At 43.1% G+C, this 26,177-nt stretch overlaps 2 protein-coding genes across 5 annotated transcripts in view; one reads left to right on the top strand and one right to left on the bottom strand.

Annotated features, from left to right (window-relative positions):
- IST1 (IST1 factor associated with ESCRT-III) overlaps window positions 1-26,177 on the top strand; it is a 578,781-nt gene that overhangs the window by 53,289 nt on the left and 499,315 nt on the right. The window lies entirely within an intron of this gene.
- Window positions 1,794-26,177, bottom strand: part of ADAT1 (adenosine deaminase tRNA specific 1) — a 45,010-nt gene continuing 20,626 nt past the window's right edge. For 3 of the 4 annotated variants that reach the window (XM_050922915.1, XM_050922914.1, XM_050922917.1), the window contains 5 exons: window positions 25,239-25,875; window positions 23,151-23,296; window positions 20,501-20,600; window positions 8,517-8,603; window positions 1,794-2,866 (listed from right to left, as the gene is read on the bottom strand). In XM_050922915.1, coding sequence (XP_050778872.1) covers window positions 2,734-2,866; window positions 8,517-8,603; window positions 20,501-20,600; window positions 23,151-23,296; window positions 25,239-25,875 — 1,103 coding nt within the window. In that variant the 3' untranslated portion in view covers window positions 1,794-2,733. The remainder of the gene's footprint in view (window positions 2,867-8,516; window positions 8,604-20,500; window positions 20,601-23,150; window positions 23,297-25,238; window positions 25,876-26,177) is intronic. The other variant, XM_050922916.1, reaches the window with a different exon arrangement.

The raw sequence follows: 26,177 nt of genomic DNA on the forward strand, positions 1-26,177 counted from the left end.
GCAGGTTCACTGGAGACCTTGTTTATGAATAACAAAGGGGGAAACAAGCACATTCAGAAGATCTGGTTTACGCTGGCTACAGGGTATCTCACAAGACTTTAGGAAAGGGAGGAGGTAATGAGTTTGAAAATATACTGGTTAGTTTTTATATTCGTATATTATAGTGCACTAACTGCTAAGCCCTGCTGCTTCTCCATCTCAAGTGACCAGACCCTCTTCCCAGATGCTTCACATCCTGCAGTTCACCCCAACCCCAAAATATACTGGGATCTGGCTTGACCTCCAGCTGCTGGTTCCTTACACAAGTTCTAGATATCAGCTTCTTTACCCCTACACTGGCTCAGTTCTTTAAAGAGGGGCTGGGATGTTGATGCTGGCTATGAAAAGTTTGGGAGGAGACAGATTAGACTCTGGCTGTCTCCTCCTCCAGCTTTATCGCTTCCTACAGGAAACCATAATTTAGCCACTGTATGAACCAAAAGGATTGTCAAGGAAGGCAATAGGCGTAGCTCCACTTCTCCCTCCTATGCATTAGAGCAGGATACAGCTGCCATTTCTCTGCTCAGTGTTTTTGTAAAATGTAGGCTACAGCAGGACAGATGTCTGAGAGAACAGTGCCCCTTGGATGATTATATAATCTCAGCCTAAGGCTTAAGGAAGAAAATATGTCCATGTGAACTGTCAGCTCCCCAGATGGAAGAATCTGGGTGGACCACACACTTCTAGTTTGACTAAGCCATTTTCCACCAGTCTTAGACTGTTCTGCCATCCTGATGTCATCTAGTAATATTTTGCTTAGACCCATATATTAAAACAAAGCCTGTCAGGGACTGTATACTGCTACCAGAAGCCTCTGCAGCTTCTACCAGACTCAATTAACACATGGCATAAACCAAATGGTAACATTGTAACATGAGGCCCTTACTGATACAATCAAGATCTGTTTTCCCAAGGAGGAAGGGTTAATAAAAGGCTTGGGTGTCTCGGTGTTAGTATTTCTGTCATGCATCTGTTGGCTTAGACTTCTTAGTGTCTTATCTCACTGAAAATCGTTTTTAATTGAAATGTGGCATCCTTTCTGCTCTCTGATTCGGATTTTTTTTAAAAACCTTCCCCACTGTAAAATGCACAGGCTTTTATGGAATGATCTGGATATAAAAAAAATAAAATGACTGATTAAAAGCCCCATTTTTACCCAACTCACCAAATTCTCTCTCATCGGTAAGGTGACTAGATACCTTGGTCCTCTGGGATTGGTCTTGGCGTGGACATATGAAAGAACAGATAGTGCCAAACCAACAGGTTTGGGTGCTTTATCTCTTCCGCAGCAGAAGGAAAAGCTGGCGTGTCACCCCTTCCTACTTTCATCTCCCTTGTCGAAGAGATCAGAGTTTGTAGAAGATGGATCAGGAATTCCCCATCTCTCATGCTGTGATAAATGAAGGGGTGGGGGGGGCGCTCCCTTTTATGGACACCCAACCAGCCAGCTAGCTATAAAATCCCTCTGAGTAGCTGTTCTCTACTTGCTTTACCTGTAAAGAGTTAAAAAGTCCACAGGTAAAAAGAAAGGAGTGGGCACCTGACCAAAAGAGCCAATGAGATGGCTAGAACTTTTAAAAATTGAAACAAGACTCCCCTTTGTTGTTTGTGGTGGTTCTCCAGAGAGAGGAGACATACAGTTGCAATGCTATCAGCTGCTTTAAGCCAGGTATGAGAAATCATCAGATCATACCTATAATTACTTATTTGAAACCACCCAAATATGTAAGTAGATCAGAAAATGTCTACAAAGATGTGATTAGGGTTATTTCCTTTATTTTTGTAAGGCTTGGGGATCTTCTCTATGCTAACTGCAAATGCTTTTGTTTGCTTGTAACTTTTAAGCTGAACTCTCAAGAAAGCTATTTTGGGTGCTTAATTTTTGGAAGTGCTCCTTTAAAATCTAGCACAAGCTTAAGTTCCAGATGTATTTTTTTCTTTTTTGTTTTTAATAAAATTTACCTTTTTTAAGAACAGAATTGGATCTTTGGTGTCCTAAGAGGTTTGTGCATATGCTGTTTATTTAGCTGGTGGCAACAGCTAACTTCCTTTGTTTTTCTTCCTCAGCTCTTCCCCAGAGGGGGAGTGAAAGGGCTTGAGAGTACCTCACAGGCAGGAATTCCCAAGTGCTCCTTCCTGGATCAAGGGGTTTTTTTTAATTTGGGTGGTGGCAGCGTTTACCAAGCCAAGGTCAGAGAAAAGCTGTAACCTTGTGAGTGTAATACAAGCCTGGAGTGGCAAGTATTAATTTTTAAAATCCTTGCGGGCCCCCACCTTCTGCACTTGAAGTGCCAGAATGGGGATTCAGCCTTGACATATGCCATGGTACATGCAGCTCAGAAGTGACCACTCAAGCCCACTGGGGTCTAATTTATATTTCATAAAGAATGACATAAACAAGCAGCCATAACAAGTTCCCTTTTCTATCCCCCTCCCTCAGAGCTCAGACTCAAATTTTTGAAGGTGTTGAGGTGTTGCTGTGCTCAGCCTAAATCCCACGCTCCCTTGGAGAATGGGATTTAGTCGCCTAAGTCAGTGAGTCATTGCAATGACTCAAATCCCTTTAAACAGCTGGGCCTTAGAGACAACGGGCTGCCTTCAAGTGACAGCCAGAATTTGGCCCACATTCTAAAGTAACATCTCCCACTCTGTGTCTGAAGGCTCCATCAATGCTGGGCTCACACAGGTGCCATTTTATGTAAACTGCAGGTAATCCTTGGTATTCTTGACCCAGGCTCCTAGGGCCTGGCTACGCAGCACTTTCCAAGCTTCTTGATAGTTTGCTGCAGCTTCCTTGTACTCCCAGTAGGTCTCCAACTTCTTCTCCCTGATAGGAAGTGCACCACAAAAATGGAGAGATGTCAGTTTTCTTATTAACAGGAGGTTACCTTTCCTTATTGAACAAACACCCAACCCTGGGAGAGGCCAGTCTGCACTGCACTGACTTCTCTTCCTGCCACACTTGGCAAACAGGCAGGCATATAAATACTAATCTGCAAAATGGAAAGAGGTGAAAAGGCCTACTGCCATCCTACCTCAGACCCATGGACCTAACAGATAGACTAGGTCTCTATTGGCTAATTATATCCTTCTCCCTAAGGATACTATTGGTGGTGGTACCACTGTGATGGCTGCATTTCAGAGGGCAGGAAGGGGATCCTTGGATATAATCTGTGATTCTGTAAAGCACTCAGCTACTTGGGAAAAAGCGTTTTGTAAATCAAAACAAGGTAATTTTCCCTCTGTTGATACTCTCACCTTCTTGCCAACTGTTGGGAATAGGCCACATCCACTCTGACTGAACTGACCTCGTTAGCACTGACCCCCCATTTAGTAAGGCAACTCCTATCTTTTCATGTGCTGTAATATATATACGTGCCTACTGTATTTTTCACTCCATGCATCTGATGAACTGGGTTTTAGCCCACAAAAGCTTATGCCCAAATGTGTTAATCTCAAAGGTGCCACAAGGACTCCTCGTTGTTTATGTAAATCAGTGTTATATGAGAAATGCTTACATGATCAGCAGGCAAGAAAAGAGATGATCTATTCTCCTGCAGCCCCAGGCAAATCTCTGAAAAAATCTGACACATTGGCACGTGCATGTATTCAACACCTACTCTTCTCCACAACACAAAAGCCACACCTTTGATCCATTATTCAGTTTCAAACTTTACTTTCAAGTCTTCATCCATACTTGAGATCACAAATCTAGTTGGACACTGTACCACAAGGACATTTTGATTAAAAAATTAGAACTATACTAAATAAATGCAATTTACATAAGTGGATTCAAAACTGGCTGACAGACCTTCAAAACCTAATTGTTAATAGGGAATTGCCCTCAAATTGGGGTGCATCCCCTTCAGGAATCTGGTTCTGGGCCTGTTTATCTAATATCTTTATCAATGCTCTGGAAGAAAATATAAAATCATTGCTAGTACAGGTGCTAGACTGCTGAAGCAATAAATAATGATGAAGACAGAGCAGTCATACAGAATGATCTCGTCTGCTTGGTAAAACGGACCCATTCAAACAAAATGCAAGGTTATGAATCTAGGGACAAAAAATGCAGGCCATACCTACAGAATGGGGAAAGAATACTCTGGAAAGAAGAAGTGACAGTGTGAGAGTGCAGGGGTACTATGCTTGTTAACTTCAGCTAAGCTTCTCCCTCCTCTTGCATTTGTGCTCGTGTTTAACCAAAAGTTTACATGCAAGCCAAAGGACTAAGCCCGCCAGCCATGATGAAAGATACCTATGCTGCCATATCCCCAAGGCCTCATGCCCTGCAATTTAAAGGAATTAATAATCAGAGTCCATGGAACAAACAAGTTCTCCACAGGAGATGTGTTGCAATTAAACACAGTGTGCATACAGATCCGCCAGGTAAGAGGGGAAGAGAAAGGAGAGTACAGTTGAAGAGATAGGTGAACCAGGATGGCATGGAGTCCCAAAGACCAAGAAGTAGATGCTGGTAGGGAGGACGGACTGATCAATCATCATAAGTAGCAGAAAGACCTAGGAACGGACAAGGGACCCATGGACTTGGCCCAGAGGAGGCAGTTGGTGACTTTGGAAAAAATGTGTCAATGGAGTAAAGGGGGCAGATTGCAAGGGATCAAGAAGAGAATCAGAGAAATGAAGGCAGGAACTTAGGAGGCAAAGTGGGGAGGAGGAAGAGAAGATGGACTGATGGCTGTAAGACAGTGGAGTCTAGGGAGCGTAAGGTAGGGGATAACAGGATGCACTTTAACGCAGAAGAAAAGTAGTTGTTGAGGCAGACAGATGGGATCGGTGAGAAAGGCAGTAAACAAATGAGAGTAAGGAGGGACGGTCTGACAGCTTGAAATCAATAGAAAAAGTCCACTTTGAGTCAGAGCCCAGAGAAAAGGAAGAGACTATGTTGTGAAGGATGGTGTGAAGGGGAAGTGGAGGGGGAATAGTGGTTTGAAGTTACCTGCTATAGTGTTTTGGTCAGTACAGGAAAGCAGCAGGGCAGGCTGAGTGGAGAGCTAGGTCCCCCTGCTGTACACACTAAGCTTGCATAGCCTGTATCAGAGACACTCGTATCTGTGTGTCTGCTGAACTGTGCCACAAGGAGAAGTCCAGAGACAGAAAATGACAAAGGACAAAAATGCCACAGGAAATTACAAAACCACAGGAATCCTGAAAAGGTTTGAGATGAAAGAGTGTTATGTAAGCACCACATAGCCAGCCTTCCAATCACACAGCAGCATGCCCTCAATGCACCACACAAACCCAGCTCCTACCATCCCAGTTATGAAGTCCCGTTGGACAAACAACTGAAGTAGAGCTCCCCACGCAATGCTGTGGCTAAAAGGGCAAATCCTTGGATGTTTAAAATATGTACATATCCAGCAGAAGTCGGGAGGTGGTACTGCCTCTCTCTACTCAAATAATGTTTCCACTTTTCATGTCCACACTTCAAAAAGACATTGAAAAACTAGAGAGGGCTCAGAGGAGGTCTAAAAAAAATCCCAGGAAGAGATTTAAAGAGTTCAATCTGTTCAGCTCATCAAATATAAGGTTGTCAAGTATCAGAGGGTAGCCGTGTTAGTCTGGATCTGTAAAAGCAGCAAAGAATCCTGTGGCACCTTATAGACTAACAGACGTTTTGGAGCATGAGCTTTCGTGGGTGAATACCCACTTCCTCAGATGCATGTAATGGAAATATCCAGGGGCAGGTATATATATGTGTGCTAGCAAGCAAGCTAGAGATAACGAGGTCAGTTCAATCAGGGAGGATGAGGCCCTGTTCTAGCAGTTGAGGTGTGAAAACCAAGAGAGGAGAAACTGGTTCTGTAATTGGCAAGCCATTCACAGTCTTTGTTCAATCCTGAACTGATGGTGTCAAATTTGCAGATGAACTGAAGCTCAGCGGTTTCTCTTTGAAGTCTGGTCCTGAAGTTTTTTTGCTGCAGGATGGCCACCTTAAGGTCTGCTATAGTGTGGCCAGGGAGGTTGAAGTGCTCTCCTACAGGTTTTTGTATATTGCCATTTCTAATATTTGATTTGTGTCCATTTATCCTTTTCCGTAGAGACTGTCCAGTTTGGCCCATGTACATAGCAGAGGGGCATTGCTGGCATATGATGGCGTATATTACATTGGTGGATGTGCAGGTGAATGAACCAGTGATGGTGTGGCTGATCTGGTTAGGTCCTGTGATGGTGTCGCTGGTGTAGATATGTGGGCAGAGTTGGCATCGAGGTTTGTTGCATGGATTGGTTCCTGAGCTAGAGTTATTATGGTGTGGTGTGCAGTTACTGGTGAGAATATGTTTCAGGTTGGCAGGTTGTCTGTGGGCAAGGATTGGCCTGCCACCCAAGGCCTGTGAAAGTGTGGGATCATTGTCCAGGATGGGTTGTAGATCCTTGATAATGCGTTGGAGGGGTTTTAGCTGGGGGCTGTATGTGATGGCCAGTGGAGTCCTGTTGGTTTCTCTCTTGGGTTTGTCTTGCAGTAGGAGGCTTCTGGGTACACGTCTGGCTCTGTTGATCTGTTTCCTTATTTCCTCGTGCGGGTATTGTACAAGACAAACCCAAGAGAGAAACCAACAGGACTCCACTGGCCATCACATACAGCCCCCAGCTAAAACCCCTCCAACGCATCATCAAGGATCTACAACCCATCCTGGACAATGATCCCACACTTTCACAGGCCTTGGGTGGCAGGCCAATCCTTGCCCACAGACAACCTGCCAACCTGAAACATATTCTCACCAGTAACTGCACACCACACCATAATAACTCTAGCTCAGGAACCAATCCGTGCAACAAACCTCGATGCCAACTCTGCCCACATATCTACACCAGCAACACCATCACAGGACCTAACCAGATCAGCCACACCATCACTGGTTCATTAACCTGCACATCCACCAATGTAATATACGCCATCATATGCCAGCAATGCCCCTCTGCTATGTACATCGGCCAAACTGGACAGTCTCTACGGAAAAGGATAAATGGACACAAATCAGACATTAGGAATGGCAATATACAAAAACCTGTAGGAGAGCACTTCAACCTCCCTGGCCACACTATAGCAGACCTTAAGGTGGCCATTCTGCAGCAAAAAAACTTCAGGACCAGACTTCAAAGAGAAACCGCTGAGCTTCAGTTCATCTGCAAATTTGACACCATCAGCTCAGGATTGAACAAAGACTGTGAATGGCTTGCCAATTACAGAACCAGTTTCTCCTCTCTTGGTTTTCACACCTCAACTGCTAGAACAGGGCCTCATCCTCCCTGACTGAACGGACCTCGTTATCTCTAGCTTGCTTGCTAGCACACATATATATACCTGCCCCTGGATATTTCCATTACATGCATCTGAGGAAGTGGGTATTCACCCACGAAAGCTCATGCTCCAAAACGTCTGTTAGTCTATAAGGTGCCACAGGATTCTTTGCTGCTTTTACAAATATAAGGTTATGGGGCAACTAGATCACAGTCTGCAATATCTACATGGGGAGAAGATTTCTCAGGGATCTTTAAGCCTTCTGACAAAAGCATAAATGAAATCCAATAGGGGGAAGTTGAAAAATTCTAACTGGAAAGAAGACTTTTTTCCAAACAGTTGGGATATTTAACCTTTGGAACAGTTTAATAATGGATGTGGTAGATTCATCATCACTTGGAATCATGAAATCAAGATGAGAGGTCTCTTTCTAACATATATGATCTAGAGTTCAACCAGAAGTTATAGGTTTGCTGCAGCAGTGGTAGACAGAGTTCTATGGCTTGTGGTATTATATGCAGGGCAGACTAGATGATCAGAATGGTTCTTCTGGCCTAAAAACGTATGCATTGCTTTCTTTAGTAACATAATGAAATTCCCACTAGGTAAGAGCTTCTGCTTTTAGCAAAAGTCTAGATACACAAAGCAGATACATGAGCTGTTCACACCGGCCCTCACTCCCCATGGGCCTTCGCTGTGACCTGAATGGAGAAGCTTTTAACCCTTGACTTCTCTCTGCTGACACTAGTGCTTTTACTAGCAATTAGTAACAGCTACAACAGTGATTTTTGTGATGTGGACACCTGTGCACTAGGAAATGCACTGAGACCCATCTAATCATTTCACAGATTCCAAACAGTGGCTAATTATCACTACTGGTTTCTGTCTGTGCCAACACTGGCTGGATTTTAACCCGACTGTTTCTCATCCTTGCTCACCTGAACTAGCAAGTCCCCCCAAATCTTTTTCATACCATGGTCTCACTTGAATACAAGAAGTACATTACTGCTAACTCCAACTGGGTAGCAGATGTAAGAAAGCACATACCGCATTTGCCAATATCCAAATGTTGTAGCCTTAAAAAGTCAAATTTTAATGCTGATCCCAGCAGAAATAAAATTTCATTATATTGGCAGCCTCTGGTTTCATCAAAGCCACTCTTGGGATCTGTTGAGATTCTCCTTATAACCAATCAGAAAGAGTAATTCCTCACCTGAGAGATTCTGGCAGATTCTCCTGTGAAATACTAGCCATCAGCCTTTGGAATACATGGAAAAGTTCCACCTTACAGATCCGGGACCTAATAGGAAGAGGAAACTGAATTCAATCATCAGCTGTAGGATAAATAAAACAGCGTTTTTGCTGTGGACACCTGTGTCATTAGGCCTACAGCAATGATTGATAATTTGCTCCTTCCCTCAGTTATAAACGCTTTGCCTAGGACAAGCTTACAAATGACTAGCCACCTCCCAGAGTCTTGTACATCTAGAATTGCTCTCAGGGAGAAGAAGAGGATGCCACAAGAAAGGAACTTTTAAACAAATGTGCTTTCGTTTGTTTGTAAAACCTTAAAGAGTTTTGCAGATGAGGTTAATATGTTGGAGAAAATGGTTCCCTGCTTCCATTCTACGCCTTGTGGAAGTGACAGTAACTAACTTCACTTACTGGAAAAGTCTGGTTAGTTATAAACACTATCTGGCATGAATTTTTTAGGGCGTTTACAAAGTTATTCCATGTTCAAACCACAAAATGGCGTTAATTTTATAAATATTTAGACAGAGGCCATAAAGATAAAATATAACTACAATTAACAGTTCTGTAGGTTTCTGAGATAATTTAGAATTGGTTTTCTAATTATAGTTTTAAATTTTTTAATAATGAGTTTGCTAGAGAAGTGAAAGGAGTGAAATGATGAGAAAGGAACAGTCATGGAAAGCCAAAAGGGAGAGGTAATCATTCATACAATCACCTTAGAACAGCCGTAGGCTAGTGTACCCTGACAAAAGACAGCAGTGGGATACTATTGAAAAGCGAATCAGAATTTTTATAAGGAGCATTTTCTGGCCTCTCTCTTTCTGTCTGCGTTCAGCAGTGGCATGGGAGTCTGGAATGGTATGCTTACTTTTACAATTCACATTAGTACAGCCCAGACAAAGACCCTTTGTTAATTTCTTGAACAATGTAAAGGGATCCGTAATGATTTAACTTCTGCTGTTCCATCCAAGCTCCCCACTCTCCTTTCCCTTCACTTGAAGTGATACATTGATAAAGAGCTACGTTGTCCAAGAAGCAAGCTGTAAAGCTATCCTAGCCAGTACTATGTCAGACTGCAGAGGGGACTGTCATAACCTAGTCCCAGATTTGAAAAAGTCTTGTTTCCTGATTGGTCCTCTGGTCAGGTGTTTCAGGTTACTTCTTTCCAGGTGAAAGAGACATTAACCCTTAGCTATCTGTTTATGACACGCCCCCCAAATTGCAGACAGTGGGGAAGCTCACTGGTGGCGATTTCCTCCTAGAACTTTAAAATAAACAGATTAATACAACACATGCACCTTTACATATACCACTAAGTATATAACGAACAGACTGTTGCATTTTAAGAACACTTTTTAACTACTGGATTCTGGGAAACTCTCATGGGAGAGAGCATCAGCTACTTTGTTAGAAGCTCCTGAAATGTGCTGAATTTCAAAATCAAAATCTTGGAGAGCTAAACTCCAACGAAGAAGTTTCTTGTTGTTCCCCTTGGCAGTATGAAGCCACTTTAGTGCAGCATGGTCAGTTTGTAGCTGGAACCCCCGTCCCCAAACATATGGGCGTAGCTTTTCCAGGGCATACACAATGGCGTAGCATTCCTTTTCACTGACTGACCAGTGACTTTCCCTCTCAGACAGTTTCTTGCTGAGAAACACGACAGGATGGAAGTTGTGATCTGGTCCTTCCTGCATGAGAACTGCTCCTATACCACGCTCAGATACAACCGTAGTTACTAAGAATGGCTTGTCAAAATCCGGGGCCCTGAGCACAGGGTCAGACATGAGCGTCGCCTTAAGCTGGGTAAAGGCCTTTTGACACTCATCAGTCCAGTTAACTGCATTTGGCTGGGTCTTTTTGGTCAGGTCGGTCAGTGGGGCAGCGATCTGGCTGTAGTGTGGTACAAATCGCCTGTAGTACCCGGCCAAGCCTAAGAAGGATTGGACCTGTTTCTCTGACCTTGGGACAGGCCACTTTTGGATAGCATCCACCTTGGCCTGTAGGGGGTTTATGGTTCCTCGACCCATCTGGTGCCCCAGGTAAGTCACTCTGTTTTGGCCTATTTGACACTTTTTGGCCTTAACAGTCAGTCCGGCCTGCATGATGCGCTCAAAGACCTTTTCCAGGTGTAGTAGGTGTTTGGGCCAGGAGTCTGAAAAAAATGGCCACATCATCGAGGTAGGCAACTGCATATTCTCCCAGTCCTGCTAGTAGACCATCTACCAGCCTCTGGAAGGTGGCGGGTGCATTTCGCAGCCTGAAAGGAAGGACATTAAATTCATACACCCCCGCATGGGTGACGAATGCTGACCTCTCCTTGGCAGGTTCATCTAGCGGTACTTGCCAGTACCCTTTGGTTAAGTCTATTGTAGAGATGAACTGGGCACGTCCCAACTTCTCCAATAGCTCATCGGTGCGTGGCATTGGATAGTTGTCCGGACGAGTTACCGCATTTAGCTTACGGTAGTCCACACAAAAGCGTATTTCCCCATCTGGTTTGGGTACCAGAACCACTGGAGATGCCCATGCACTGGTAGATGAGCGGATTATACCCATCTGTAGCATGTTCTGGATCTCCCGTTCTATAGCAGCTTGGGCATGAGGAGACACCCGGTAGGGTGGGGTTCTAATGGGGTGAGCATTACCTGTGTCAATGGAGTGGTATGCCCGTTCAGTCCGTCCTGGGGTGGCTGAGAACAATGGGGCGAAGCTAGTGCACAGCTCCTTGATTTGTCGCCACTGCAGACGTTCCAGGGTGGTTGAGAGGTTCACCTCTTCCACACCACCGTCTTTTTTTCCCGTCGTAGTAGACACCGTCAGGCCACTCAGCATCATCTCCCTGGACTGTAAACTGACAAACCTGTAAGTCTCTGGAATAGAAAGGCTTGAGAGAATTAACATGGTACACTCTGGGCTTTAGTGAGGAATTGGGAAATGCTATGAGGTAGTTCACAGTTCCCAGGCGTTCTTGGACCGTGAATGGCCCTTCCCATGATGCTTCCATCTTATGGGCCTGTTGCGCCTTCAAGACCATAACCTGGTCTCCTACTTTGAAGGAACGTTCTCTGATATGTTTGTCATACCAGGCCTTTTGCTCTTCCTGAGCATCCTTTAGGTTTTCTCTAGCAAGGGCTAAAGAGTTTCGGAGGGTGCTTTCTAGGTTGCTTACAAAGTCCAGAATGTTAGTTCCTGAAGAAGGCGTAAACCCCTCCCATTGCTGCTTCACCAACTGTAATGGCCCCTTAGCCTCGTGACCATACACAAGTTCAAACGGTGAAAACCCTAAACTGGGATGTGGTACAACCCTGTAGGCAAACAGCAACTGCTGCAACACTAGGTCCCAATTATTGGAGTGTTCGTTGACAAATTTACGTATCATGGCCCCCAAAGTTCCATTAAACCTTTCCACCAGGCCATTGGTTTGATGGTGGTACGGGGTGGCAACCAAGTGGTTCACCCCATGAGTTTCCCACAGTTTTTGCATGGTCCCTGCCAGGAAATTAGATCCTGAATCTGTAAGGATGTCGGAGGGCCAACCTACCCTGGCAAAAATGTCTGTTAGGGCCAGGCACACAGTGTTAGCCCTGGTGTTGCCTAGAGCTACTGCTTCCGGCCATCGGGTAGCGAAGTCCACGAAAGTCAGTACGTACTGCTTTCCTCTGGGTGTCTTTTTTGGAAAAGGACCCAGAATATCCACAGCTACTCGCTGAAATGGGACCTCAATTATGGGGAGTGGCTGGAGAGGGGCCTTGACCTGGTCTTGGGGTTTTCCCACTCTTTGGCATACCTCACAAGACCGGACATACTTGGCAACGTCCTTGCCCATCCCCTCCCAGTGGAAGGACTTCCCCAACCGGTCCTTGGTTCTGTTCACCCCAGCATGGCCACTGGGATGATCATGGGCTAAGCTTAAGAGCTTGCCCCGGTACTTAGTTGGAACTTAGTTGGAACCACCAACTGTTTTTGCGGCTGCCATTCTTCCCGGTGTCCACCAGAAAGAAACTCCTTGTATAAAAGTCCTTGGTCTATAACAAACCGGGATCGATTAGAAGAGCTGAGAGGCGGTGGGGTGCTCCGTGCCGCCGCCCAAGCTTTCTGAAGGCTGTCATCTGCTTCCTGCTCAGTCTGGAACTGTTCCCTTGAGGCTGGGGTCACCAGTTCTTCCTCAGACTGTGGACTTGGGCTTGATCCCTCTGGAAGCGATGTAGGTGATGGGGTTGTTTCCGTTGCTGGTGAACCGCTCTCCGCTGGTGCACCTGAAGGTATTTCAGGCTCTGGCTGAGCCTTTTGGGTATGGCTGTCTGTTGCTTCTGTCAGTTCTGGCTCGCTGGCGCCCTCTGGCGTTGAGTTTGAAGATGTGGTTGCACTTGCTGGTTGCTGTTCCAGTTCCGGGCCTGGGACTGGAGGTGCTGTGGCTGTTTCAGTGGTTGGCATGGAATCCGGGTCCACTACCTCTGTCTGGGTCTCTGGTAACACAGACGGGGCATCTGTGGACGGCTCAGGAACAGAAATGGGTTTGGAAGCTTGCCTGGTTTGGCTACGTGTAACCATTCCCACTCTCTTGGCCTGCTTCACCTGGTTGGCCAAGTCTTCCCCCAGTAGCATGGGGATGGGATAGTTGTCAGACTGCAAAAGTCCACATTCCTGACCAGCCTTTGTACTGGACAGGCAGTTTAGCTGTAGGCAAGTCTACAGCTTGTGACATGAAGGGGTAAATTGTCACTTGGGCCTTTGGGTTGATGAATTTGGGGTCGACGAAGGATTGGTGGATAGCTGACACTTGTGCCCCCGTGTCTCTCCACGCAGTAACCTTCTTTCCGCCCACTCTCAAATTTTCCCTTCGCTCCAAGGGTATTTGAGAGGCATCTGGGCCTGGGGATCTTTGGTGTGACGGAGGTGTAATGAACTGCACTCGATTGGTGGTCTTTGGGCAGTTGGCCTTGATATGTCCCAGTTCATTACACTTAAAGCATCTTCCATCTGATGGGTCACTGGGTCGAGGTGAGTTACAGGAGACTGGTGAGGTGGAAGAATAGGGCATCTGTGGCTTTACTTGGGTTGTAGGTCTTTGGCTGTCCTCGGTTGTAGGGTTTATGGTTGGTGTGCCCTCTGGGTATTCATTCCCCTTGAAAGTAGCTTTCTTGCTTTCTGCCACTTCCATCCATCTGGCTCCAATCTCCCCTGCCTCAGCAAGATTTTTGGGTTTTCCATCTTGTATGTACCGTGTTATGTCCTCAGGAACACCATCCAAGAACTGCTCCATTTGTATGAGGAGGTGCAGTTCTTCCAAGGATTTAACATTGTGTCCTGATATCCAGGCCTCATAATTTTTCCCAACGTAGTAGGCGTGTTTGGGAAATGACACATCTGGTTTCCACTTTTGGGTTCTGAAACGCCGACGGGCATGATCCAGAGTGATCCCCATTCTGTATCTGGCCTTGGTTTGAAAAAGTTTATAGTCGTTCATGTTCTCCTTAGGCATTTCAGCTGCCACCTCTGCTAAAGGTCCACCGAGCTGTGGCCTCAATTCTACCATGTACTGGTCTTCAGAGATACAGTACCCAAGACAGGCTCTTTCAAAATTTTCCAAGAAGGCCTCAGTGTCATCACCTGCCTTGTAGGTGGGAAATTTCCTGGGATGTGGAACCATAATTGGTGAAGGGTTGTTAGGATTGGCTGGAGCCTGTTGCTTAGCCTTTTCTAATTCCATGGCCTGTCGGTGGGCCTCCCTCTGTTTTTCCAACTCTCGTTGGTGGGCTGCATTGTTGGCTTCTTCTTGTTTTTGTAGCCTTTCCATCTCTTGTTTGTGAGTTGCCTCTCTTTCTCTTTCTCTCAGCTCTCTCTCTTTTTGTTTTATTTCTAGTTCCTGTATTTTTTTTCCATATCTCGCCTGTGCTCGGCGTCTTTGATTTGTTCTTCAGCCTCCATTTTTGTCTTGTTAGGCATGGTTCCTGTTTTCTTGTGTTGGGGTGCCCTCTGGTGTTTATCTTCTGAATTGCAGGTTCTCTGTTGCCTCCTGGGGTCTGCCTAGCAACAGTGCCTTTTTCCCTTTCTTCCTCTAGCTAATCTTTTAAATGTAAAGTAAACCAGAAAAACCAATTTATTTGCATGTGTATAGTGCTGGTAATTGCCTCCTAATGGGAGTGCTATTGTGTGACAAAAGACCCTTAATAGCTCCTTAATGGTTCCTTGCTTAATATGCAAGCCACAACTGCCAGAGAGAGCAGAAAAAAAAATCTCTCTGGTTCCTTTTAAAACCAAACTGTTTCTCTCTGCTTAAAAGCCCCTAGCAGAGAAAAGAAAAATATAATATTCCTACTGGCTTCTGGATTCTATCTTTCCCACAAACGCTGCCACTCATGTCATAACCTAGTCCCAGATTTGAAAAAGTCTTGTTTCCTGATTGGTCCTCTGGTCAGGTGTTTCAGGTTACTTCTTTCCAGGTGAAAGAGACATTAACCCTTAGCTATCTGTTTATGACAGGGACATTTCAATATCCCCCCAGCATCCTGTGCACGAGACTGTGCCCCTGCCAGCCCACATCCATATCAGACACAAGGGGCTCAGCACCAAACATTGAACAAGAGAACAACCCACAGGACTTTGACAGAACTGCCAACAATTACATTATTTATCATGAATAAAAACCCTCAATAAGACAGATGGGGGCGAAGGGGATAAAAATCCTGCCCTGCCTCACGGGGTGCCAGGCAGACACACTCGTTACTGGCTGCGAGGCACTCGGACGGTATAGTAATGTGACATCAAAAGGCCCATCAGTAAATAAGGAAAGTGAGTGCCATTTGAAAATGATGATTTATAAGGAAGGCCTAGAAGGTTGAGTTTGTTAAATAGGTTTTTTCCTGACAATTTTTTAACCTTAGAAATAGCAGGAATATCAAGTCTTCTCTTCCCTGTTTTTGCCAGAAGACTTTTTGGAGAACCCAGGAAAGTAGAATGGGGAATGCCTTCAGACTTAAATGAATGCTTAGAATATTGAGCCTTTAACAAAGATAATTTATTCTGTTTAGTGGTTTGGTTAATTTTTATTAATAAAAGCCAAAAAAAAAAAAAAAAGACTGTATAAAACTGCTTCCTCCTTCAGTTAATCAGGTTTCACTTCCTTTATATCTGTTATGTCATAATCCTAAATGCCATAAAGAGCCAATTATATAATTTTAGTAGTAATAGTCATCCATAAAGTCTTCCATGAAAAACAGTAGACAAGACATGAATTTTTAATGTAACAAACTAAGCCTTTACGTTAGAAAATAAACTTTTGCGCTTTAGTCAAAAAGAAAGAAAAGGGTAAACACACCTCTTTGCAGGTCAATCAACACTGGATGTTTTTTTCAAATGTGTTAAATTAGTGCAAATGGAGAGAGTCCTACTTAGCCATAGAATAGATATAGTATGGAGCACAGTCTTGTAAGCTTCCCCCACACCACCCATCAGCTCACCCGTTCAGGATGAGAGGTTAATTCAACCTCCATAGTCCATTCAGTTCTTGGCCTCTCTGGTCTGACTTTATTGCAATTATATAAAGTGCACTTATCCACAGTTCTAGGAGCAGGTATTATTATTTAACATGTTTATTATGACAGTGCCTAACGGCCTGCCAAGAACAGGACCAGGCGCTGTATAAATAAAGAGCAGCAGACAGTCCCTGCCCTGAAGACCTTAACAGTGTAACAAGACCAGATAGACACAGGGTGGGGGAAGGAATAGAACACACCAGCAGAGTGAGCAATGTGATGACAGCAAACAGCATGCTAGTTCCACTTTTGGGGAGGAACGGGGAGGAAGGCAGATAGGGGGGCTACTTAAGAGGAGTTAAGCTAAAGGGAAGGGGAATGAGGGGGACAGGGCAGGGGAGAAGAGGGTCAAAGAGGCAGGCGTAGAGTGAAGATGAGGGGAGGAGACTGAGAGAGGGATGGAACAACCAGCCAATCAGCACAGAGCAGGAAGAGTCCAATTAAATTGCAGAAAGATCTAAGGATCCATAGGTCCAAAAGGTTCCTGGTTCTGCTCCCATGGGCTTGTGTCTCTGGCTGGTTCCTCTCACTGTACATACAAATAATTTGTATAAAATGTACAAACAATTTACAAAAATACTTAAAAAGTCAAATAGGATCATCTATATTATTTTCTCCCAAATACCACACTTTATAACTTAAGCTCTTGGTCCTCCTGTTCCTAGAGGAGCTGGAAACATTGTACAGTGGGCTTTTAATAAAGGTAAACAGCAGTTCTAAGTCAAGGAGATTTTTCTCCTACTTTCCTTCCGTAAGACTAAATCTAGGATTCTCCTCCCTATCACCTCACTCACTACTGCTCAGCTCCCAGCCTATGGGAAAACAGACAGGCCATACAAGGCACCAGTTAAGGGATTGGTGATGTGAACACCTGACTACAGTACCAGAACATGGCCAAGACTGCCAACTATTTTCCCATTTATCTGCCTGGTGGGTTTTGCCTACATGCTCAGGGTCTAACTGATCACCATATTTGAGATCAGGAAGGAATTTTCCTCCAGGTCAGATTGGCTGAGACCCTGGGGGCTTTTTGACTTCCTCTGTAGCCTGGGTCACAGGTCATGTGCAGGTTTAAACTAGTGTAAATGGTGAATTCTCTATAACTTGAAGACTTTAAACCATGATTTGAGGACTTCAGTAATTTGGTTAGAGTTCTATTTCAGGCATGGGCGAGGTTCTGTGGCCTGCACTGTAGAGGAGGTCAGACTAGATGATCACTATGGTCCCTTCTAACCTTAAAGTTTATGAGTCTACTTTCAAACAGGCTACTGAACAAGCAGCAACTTTTGGTCATCACTCACCTGAACTGGAATTGAACCAGCAACCCACAGGCAAAAGTCTCTATATCCCATCATCAATTCTGAGCTATCACATCCCAACTTATCAGCATCTTCAATGTGTCAATCCCCAGACACATTCATGTTACAGAAACCAGCAGTCTCATCCAAAGTAGTGCAATTTTTCAAAAGTTTTTCAAAGAGACATTATTAAAGGCACAAGAGCAAACTATCACACTGCATGGGAAAGATAGGAAATATGGCAAGAGACCAACCTGGCTTAACCAGGAGATCTTCAATGATCTAAACCTCAAAAAGAGTCCTGCAAAAAGTGGAAACTAGGTCAAATTACAAAGGATGAATATAAACAACACAAGTATGTAGGGACAAAATTTAAAAAGCCAAGGCACAAAACAAGATCAAACTAGCTACGGACATAAAAGGAAAGAAGAAAACATTCTACAAATACATTAGAATCATGAGCAAGACCAAGGACAGAGTAGGCTGATAGTCAATGAGGGGGGAAAGACAATAACAGAAAATATGGAAATGGCAGAGGTGCTTAATGACTTCTTTGTTCTGGTTTTCACCAAGAAGGGTGGTGGTGATTGGGCATCTGACATAGTGATTGCCAGTGAAAATGAGGTAGGATCAGAGTCTAAAATAGGGAAAGAACAAGTCAAAAATTACTTAGATAAGTTAGATGTCTTCAACTCACCAGGGCCTGATGAAATGCATCCTAGAATTCTCAAGGAGCTGACTGAGGAGATATCTGAGCCATTAGCAATTATCTTTCAAAAGTCATGGAAGATGGGAGACATTCTAGAAGACTGGAAAAAGGCAAATATAGTGCCTATCTATAAAAAGGGTAATAAGGACAACCCAGGGAATTACAGACCAGTCAGTTTAACTTCTGTACTCGTGTCAAACCAACCTGATAGCTTTCTTTGACAGGGTAACAAACCTTGTAGATAGGGGTGAAGTGGTATATCTTGACTTTAGTAAGGATTTTGATACTGGCTCACATGACCTTCTCATAAACAAACAAGGGAAATACAACCTAGATTCAGCTACTATAAGGTGGGTGCATAACTGGTTGGAAAATCGTTCCCAGAGAGTAATAACCAGTGGTTCACAGACATGCTGGAAGGGCATATCGAGTGGGGTCCCGCAGGGATCGGTTCTGGGTCCAATTCTGTTCAATATCTTCATCAATGATTTAGATAATGGCATAGAGAGTACACAAAGTTTGAAGACTATACCAAGCTGGGAGAGGTTGCAAGTGCTTTGGAGGATAGGATTAAAATACAAAATGATCTGGACAATGGTCTGAAGTAAATAGCATAAATTTAATAAGGACAAATGCAAAGTACTCCACTTAGAAAGGAACAATCAGTTGCACACATACAAAATGGGAAATGACTGCCTAGGTAGGAGTACTGCAGAAAGAGATCTGGGGGTCATAGTGGATCACAAGCTAAATATGAATCAACAGTGTAACGCTGTTGCAAAAAAAAAAAAAAACATAATTCTGGAATGTGTTAGCAGGAGTACTGTAAGCAAGATAAGAGAAGTAATTCTTTCACTCTACTCCATGCTGATTAGGCCTCAACTGGAGTATTGTGTCCAATTCTCAGTGCCACATTTCAGGAAAGATGTGGACAAATTGGAGAAAGTCCAGAGAAAAGCAACAAGAATGATTAAAGGTCTAGAAGACATGGCCTATGAGGGAAGATTGAAAAAACTGGGTTTGTTTAGTCTTATGAAGAGTAGACAGAGGGGACATGATAACAGTTTTCAAGTACATAAAAGGTTGTTAGAAAGAGAGGGAGAAAAATTATTGTTCTTAACCTCTGAGGATAGGACAAGAAGCAATGGGTGTAAATTGCAGCAAGGGCAGTTTAGGTTGGACATTAGGAAAAACTTCCTAACTGTGAGAGTGGTTAAGCACTGGAATAAATTGCCCAGGGAGGCTGTGGGATCTCCATCGTTTGGGATTTTTAAGAACAGGTTGGACAAACACCTGTCAGAGATGGTCTAGATAATACTTAGTCCTGCCTTGAGTGCAAGGGACTGGACTAGATGACTTCTCGAGGTCCCTTCCAGTTCAGTGATTCTATGATAATACCGTAAGAAATTTTTCATGCCAAACTGGTCAGGACAGGACAAAAGAGCAATCTCGTCTAAAAAGTACAGCCTTGAGGACAGAGGTCAGCTTCCATTTTTGACATGTTAATGACCACAGAAGAGCAAGTGTCATGGGAAAAAGTAAGACAGAAGTGCTAGAAATAAACCACAAGTGTTCCAGCTTCCAATAAAGTGATTACACTTCACACAAAGCAGGCAGAAATAAGATTTGCAGCCTGCAAGGGAAAACACACATCTCAAACAAGTGCAACCAAAGAAATCAATTACTCCAACAATAAAGGAACACTGGAAAAATTCTCACCAAAAAGGGGATGACCACATGTGACAATTCTGTCAAATAACAGGCTCCTCTCCTACCCAATAACCAGGATGGAGGCCACTGCCCTCTGCTAGGCAGAGAATGACAATTTAGTCTACGTCATCAACAAAAGATTCTGATTTCATTTAAAAATATCCCCCCTTGCTTTAATTATTAGAAAAATTCTATTAGGCAAAGGTAACAAGAAACATCTCAGTGAAGGGGTTAAGCCTATAAACACATAGATTGAACCTGTCCCGTCCCTACTCTCTATTCTGTGCATTAGAAGCATGGTCTGGGATGGAACAAACGTGGGGATTTCTTCCCCATTGCTTTACCCCCAATGATACCCACAGTCTCTATGCACCACACTCTATGTCAAAGTAAAAAAGAGAGGGGAACATACATTGATAAGAAGGGATGAGGGGAGGGATAGCTCAGTGGTTTGAGCATTGGCCTGCTAAACCCAGGGTTGTGAGTTCAATCCTTGAGGGGGCCACTTAGGGATCTAGGGCAAAAATCAGTACTTGGTCCTGCTAGTGAAGACAGGGGTCTGGACTCAATGACCATTTGAGGTCTCTTCCAGTTCTAGGAGATATAGCTATATCTCCAGTAATTTTACTTTTTTTTAAATGTTAAGGATACACTCCCAGAGGGACATCACAAGCCCTTACTACCACCACACCTGGTCTGGCGACTTCCGATTCCTTTCTTTGTTGTTCCCTGCTTGAAGCCATTTGAGGTGACATCTAGAGGTTGCTCAGGGACAGCACTCCAGCTGATAGCTGGGGAAAAAAGATCATGAACAAGGAGATTCTCAACAGAAAATCACAACTCTCAATACTGCAAATCAGAAGGGTTTGTGATGCCAATACACCATTACCCAGACTAATTCAGGTAAACTTAAATGAAAATGCCACTAGCATTGTAATCTTTCCAGTCCCATCAGGGATGAGTCTGGAGTTTCATACAGAAACATTTTGATTAAACATTCCTTCCCTTCCCAATAACCCACTAGACTCCTGAGACAGACAAAAAATTAGAGATGGCAAAGACCAATCAAGTCATCTAGGGGCAGATTTTCAAAGGTATATAAGAATCTAAAGATGCTGATAGGCACCTAGTGGGATTTTCAGAAGCATCTATTTACATCTTTAGACACCTAAATACCTTTAACATCTGGCCCTTAGTCTCTCTTCTCCACAAGGCAGGAGAGTTCCCTTCAATATATTCTGTCATGTTTTGGCCAAAAACATTTTAAGTAACCCAGACAACCAGGCTTCCCCTTGCTTTGTTGAGATATTAGATTGCGGAATATTCCATCTCATGGCAAAAGTTTTGCATATTAGTCAGCCTATATTCTTGCTGCTGCCTCCCCCCACCTCCACCCCACCTTAAATAATTCCTCAACCTTTTTTACACATATATCTTTCAAATATTGGTAGACATATCCTTAAAAGTTATATCAGAAATTAGCGAACAAATAAAGGCTCAGTAGAAGAACAAGGAAAAGTTGATATCTATCTATCCCTCTCCCCTATACTTTTGTCTGTTTCTACTCATCTTAGATTGTAAGGTCTCTGGTGCTAGGACTATATATTCTTATACGGGTTGAAAGTGCCTAGCACTGTGTGAGTGCTATTGTAATATAATACATAAATAATAATAATAAAAAACACTAACAATAATGTACCCAATTTATCATTGCATAGACTAGCTACAGCTCCTTTACTCTCTCCTTACGAATCTCTATAGCCTCATGATAAGTTATTTTTGTTTGTCTCTGAATTCCCTCTTTTTTTTGGTCTTCCTGATAACATGGCACAGATGCAGTTGTATCGAGAAGCATACGGAGAACCCACTGCTGTTCAGCTCCCTGATGCAATGCCTCTGTGGGAGCAGCTCAAAATTGCAATGGTTTTTTAGCTGTAGTATTGCACTATTGCGTCTAAGGTTCCTCTTCAGATTATCTTTTCCCAGATGAATCAGCTGCATTTTTCCAAGAGAAATCTCATTTTGTTATTTCCTGGAAATGTTTCTAATCTCTATTTTAGTTATTTCGAGTCCTTATCACCACAGTAGCTAAATATATGCCTCACTGGCATTTGCAATATCCTCCAATTTAGTGAATGTTATTAATATACTGTTTCTTTCCCATTCTACCCTACCAATGAAGTTGCTAAATCAAACCAGTTGTAACACAGAAATCTTTGGCAACCAAATGGCCAGAGGTGGTTCGTACAGTGCTGGCATGTCTTCAGCCCATGAAGGAGCTATTGCCACATCCAGAGTCTCTTTTCAGGTCAGTTTTATTTTCTAAACACAAGTAAAACACAAAACAGTTCCTCAGCCCATGATAGGCTACAGGTCCCAGGGGATTTTCCCTTTGCTTATCTCAGTCCTTCCTGATTCAGGCCCTCCTGCAGGATTCTTCCTTGCTCTTTTAACTGACCAACACCTCCCAGGGCTTGCCCCTCTCCCCTAACTCCGAAAAGGTTCCCACTGCCTCCCCTCCCAACAGACTCTCTGCTGTGCTCCCACTTCCTTACTGACAATCTCTCCCTTTATAGCCCCAGATGTTGCCCTGCTCTCTTAACTAGCCAAACTGGGAGCACCTGGACCTGCTTATTTAAGCACCCATCCAACCTGTGACATGGCTATTATTTTGTTTACAATCCTTCCACCAATTTTCTTCATGGGTCAGTATTTCCAGGCACATCTCCATTAAACATTCCAAGTCAATTTTCAGCTAAGCCAGAGAAGTACATGGTAGCAGATGGTACATGTGGTATACAGATGGAGAGAAACTGCATATTACACATGTGGTGGTGACATCCATTTAATACTTTGCAAAGGCATGAGAATAAACTGTGAAACCACGCAATGACCTGCTTAACTCACTCACTGCCATCAATAAATATGGGAGACATCTCAGACTCGTCCCAATAAAACTTTTACATAATACTATTTTGTATTCTCTCTCTCACTCTCTCTCTCTCTCTATATATATATATAGGAATTGCTAGCTGGTGTGGATCTGATCCAGTATGGCAACTCCTGCATTCCTACACCAACGAGAATGCATAACTAACTGAAACCAGGACATAATCTTATTGATGTCAATTCCTCTGTGAAGTGTCTTCAGCACACTTCAGGAGCTGTATGAATAATTTAATATTAATCATAATTACTAATGATGATGAAGTCTTGGCATAAAAGCGATCTCTTGCTGCATAAAACCCTAAAGAGATCAGGCTTCAGGACAAATGTACCAAGTCATGCCATTTACTCTTTGCTCTTTGTGGGTATTTAAGGAATTGGTTCAAGTCACTCACCGGCACCACAAGGAACAAGCTTTGCTTTGCCATTAGCATGAGCTGTCTGAATTGCATGGCGGCTATGTTTAAACTGAAGATTTGACTGCAACATTTTCACCTCTTGAACATGGAAACCATCAGGTAAAAATGAGATGTGCTGACACCTACAGTAGATATGGAAAAATGCAAGTCACTTGAAAGTCTGATACTTCAGCAGACTCCCAGGTATAACCCTGCAACCTCCACTTAATGAAACTGAAATGCTATGAACTCAGAACAGATGCAAGGAAATACTTTACCAAGCAACTTTTGTTTGATCGGTAGAACTCTGTGCCTCATGACATTGCTGAACCAAATAGCTTAGTAAAGCCTTATCTATACTAGAAAATGTCACCAATTTCATTTTAAAAGAGATCTAATTAAATTGGTGCAAACTCCTAATGTAGACAACTTAAGGTAAATCAAATAAGCAAGAGTTTAAAAGTTTAAATATGCACAATTTGCATCAGTTAGCTATCCTTGGAAACTAGGCATCCACCATTGCATTGACAGACTATTCCACAATCTAAGAAACAACTTCTTAGTTAGGAGCTGTATCACATATTCTCAGAATAAAACCAGGAGTAATATAATTAAATTAAGGACAAATCATATTCTTTATTTTAACATCTCTTATTTTGTAAGGTACAGAGTGAGTGAGGAAAGGTCTCCACCAGAATCCATGCCTCGTGCATTTTGTAAATAAAATTATTTTCCTGGACTGTGGGGCAAACATAGATTGGAACACAGTATCAGAAGAAACAATCTTAGATACATAGTATGTGTAAGTAAAAACTGTCGTATATTATATTATTCCTGAAGGAATTCTATGCCCAAAAAAAAAAAAAAAAAATCTGTGCACAGTATTTTAAAATTCTGCAAATTTTATTTGTCAATAAATAAATGTAGAGGCTCCCACATGATATGTGATCATCTAAGACTGTATCAGAATGCCGCTGCACAAAAAGGCAAAATTAAGGTAGCATGGCCAACCTTAATTTTGGCATTTCCAAACTTTTGAGAGCTTGATTTTACAACGTTAATTGTCTTCTAATGTATTTTTTTTAATGACATTTCCTGGAGTTTGTAAAAAGAAAACTGAAGAAACAGAAATTTTAACATATAGAATTATACTGATCCCTGCATGGGCAATCAGCAGGTTCCGAACCCAAGACATTTAAATCCACAGCACAGACCTCTGCCAGTTAAATTAAAAAAGTAACTGACAGCAGTAATATATTGTTATCCTCTATGTTTTAAAAGAAAATTGATATTTCTAAATTTGGCCTTCCCTGGTTTTGCTGGAGAGCCACTGTGGAAGCTTGAGTATGTATCATGTGCCCTGACAGCTTAACTGAAGGGAAGCTGGATAGGTTTTGAACCAAACAAAGAAACCCTAATATTCAATGGTCTTAAGTGTTAAAAAGGCATTTACAAAAACACCTTAAACAGTTTTAAACAGTCTGACTAAAAATCTTTCCCTTTCAACTGCTGCAGCACTAAGTCATGTGTGACACAATGTAACTGGATCTACTGTCTTCCTGCGTAGACAAGTCCTGAATTTCAAATGTCAAAAGCAAGTAGGAAAAAAAAAATTATTTTGATAAAATTCTTGCAAGCCCTTCTTTGTACCTCATTTAAAAAAAATGTGCAAACCCAATATCAATCTCGGTAGGTCCCTTTAAGAAGGGGCCAGAGCGACAAATTTGAGAGTACTGGGAGCAATATCAGAAGAAAAAGAACCATTGGCGGGATTGTCTATAATGTGAAAAGGGACTGCATGATGATAGGGGGATTAGGATTAGATCAAAGGATTAAGAACAGCAAGAGTTAGAAACCCAAGAAGTGTTTCCTGGAGAACATCAAATTCTCATTACTGATTCATCAGGAGCAGTCACCTTCCCTCTAAGCCACACATGGCTGCTTCATCACTTTGATCTCTCTGCTGATTGTCTGACTGAGCACTGCAAACTTTCTAATACCCATGTCCCTACACCACACTGACAGGCATTGCTCTCCATGACTCAGTCTTGATACACTCTTCCTGGTCTTCTATGGATCAAGTACCTTTCAATAACTGCTCTCTGCATGACCTCTTGGCTATATGGGCATTTCCCCACTACAATCGCTGAGAGATACACCGGGTGCTGTAGGAAATGCATCAAGAGGGCTCCTTGACAGCCCAGTACATTCCAGCGAGCTAGTTTATCACTGCAGGACATGGAGCAGGTCCTGTCTCCACGGCCTGGCTTCACTCGTAGTAACCCAACATGATGATATTTTACCCCTGGTCTCCGAGCATCATCTCTCTCTCCCAGCACACACTTTGCTCCGGTTCTATAAACATCCATCACTGTCGCTCCTATTAGTCCGGTCTCCTTAGCACACGTTAAGATCTCTCTTTGTCCATCTGTAATAAATTCAGAGCGGCTGGTATCTGTGTCTTGTACGTTTTGTTGATTGCCAGGAACATACTGCACAGCTATTCTCTCAGTGACCTCACATGCAGAATCACTGATGACAGTTTTCATTCTCTTGGTCACATGATCACTTGCAGTTTCCTCTGTTTTCCTTTTATTTTCTGGACCCACAGGATCATGGTTGTCACTGCAACCTGCTGAATGACTTGTTGGATCTTTTCTACTAACCAGCTCACAAGGCTGGTCCTCTGGTTTGGTCATTGGAATAATGGAGGCATCTCCACCTAGAAGAAAGGAAGTTACATTAGCACTGGCCTAGAAAGAGATTTCTGCTTCTCCTTGCCATTTAATGCAGACCCCTTCAGAGATAAGGCAACCACCACGTGTTTTTAAAGATTTGAACAACAACAACAAAAAAAGTACCAGAGAGAATAACCTCTTCAAATGACACTGCACTATACTTTAATTAGACTTGAATGAGAATTCAGACATATTTTACATTTAATTCAAGGAGCCCTCACGCTCTTCCAGCAATGGACCTAACCCCTATCCTGAAGGAACCAACTCTTGTTTCACAAGGTAAGAA

This window comes from Gopherus flavomarginatus, chromosome 14 (assembly GCF_025201925.1).
Source record: "Gopherus flavomarginatus isolate rGopFla2 chromosome 14, rGopFla2.mat.asm, whole genome shotgun sequence".
In the NCBI taxonomy this organism is placed as follows: Eukaryota; Metazoa; Chordata; order Testudines; family Testudinidae; genus Gopherus; species Gopherus flavomarginatus.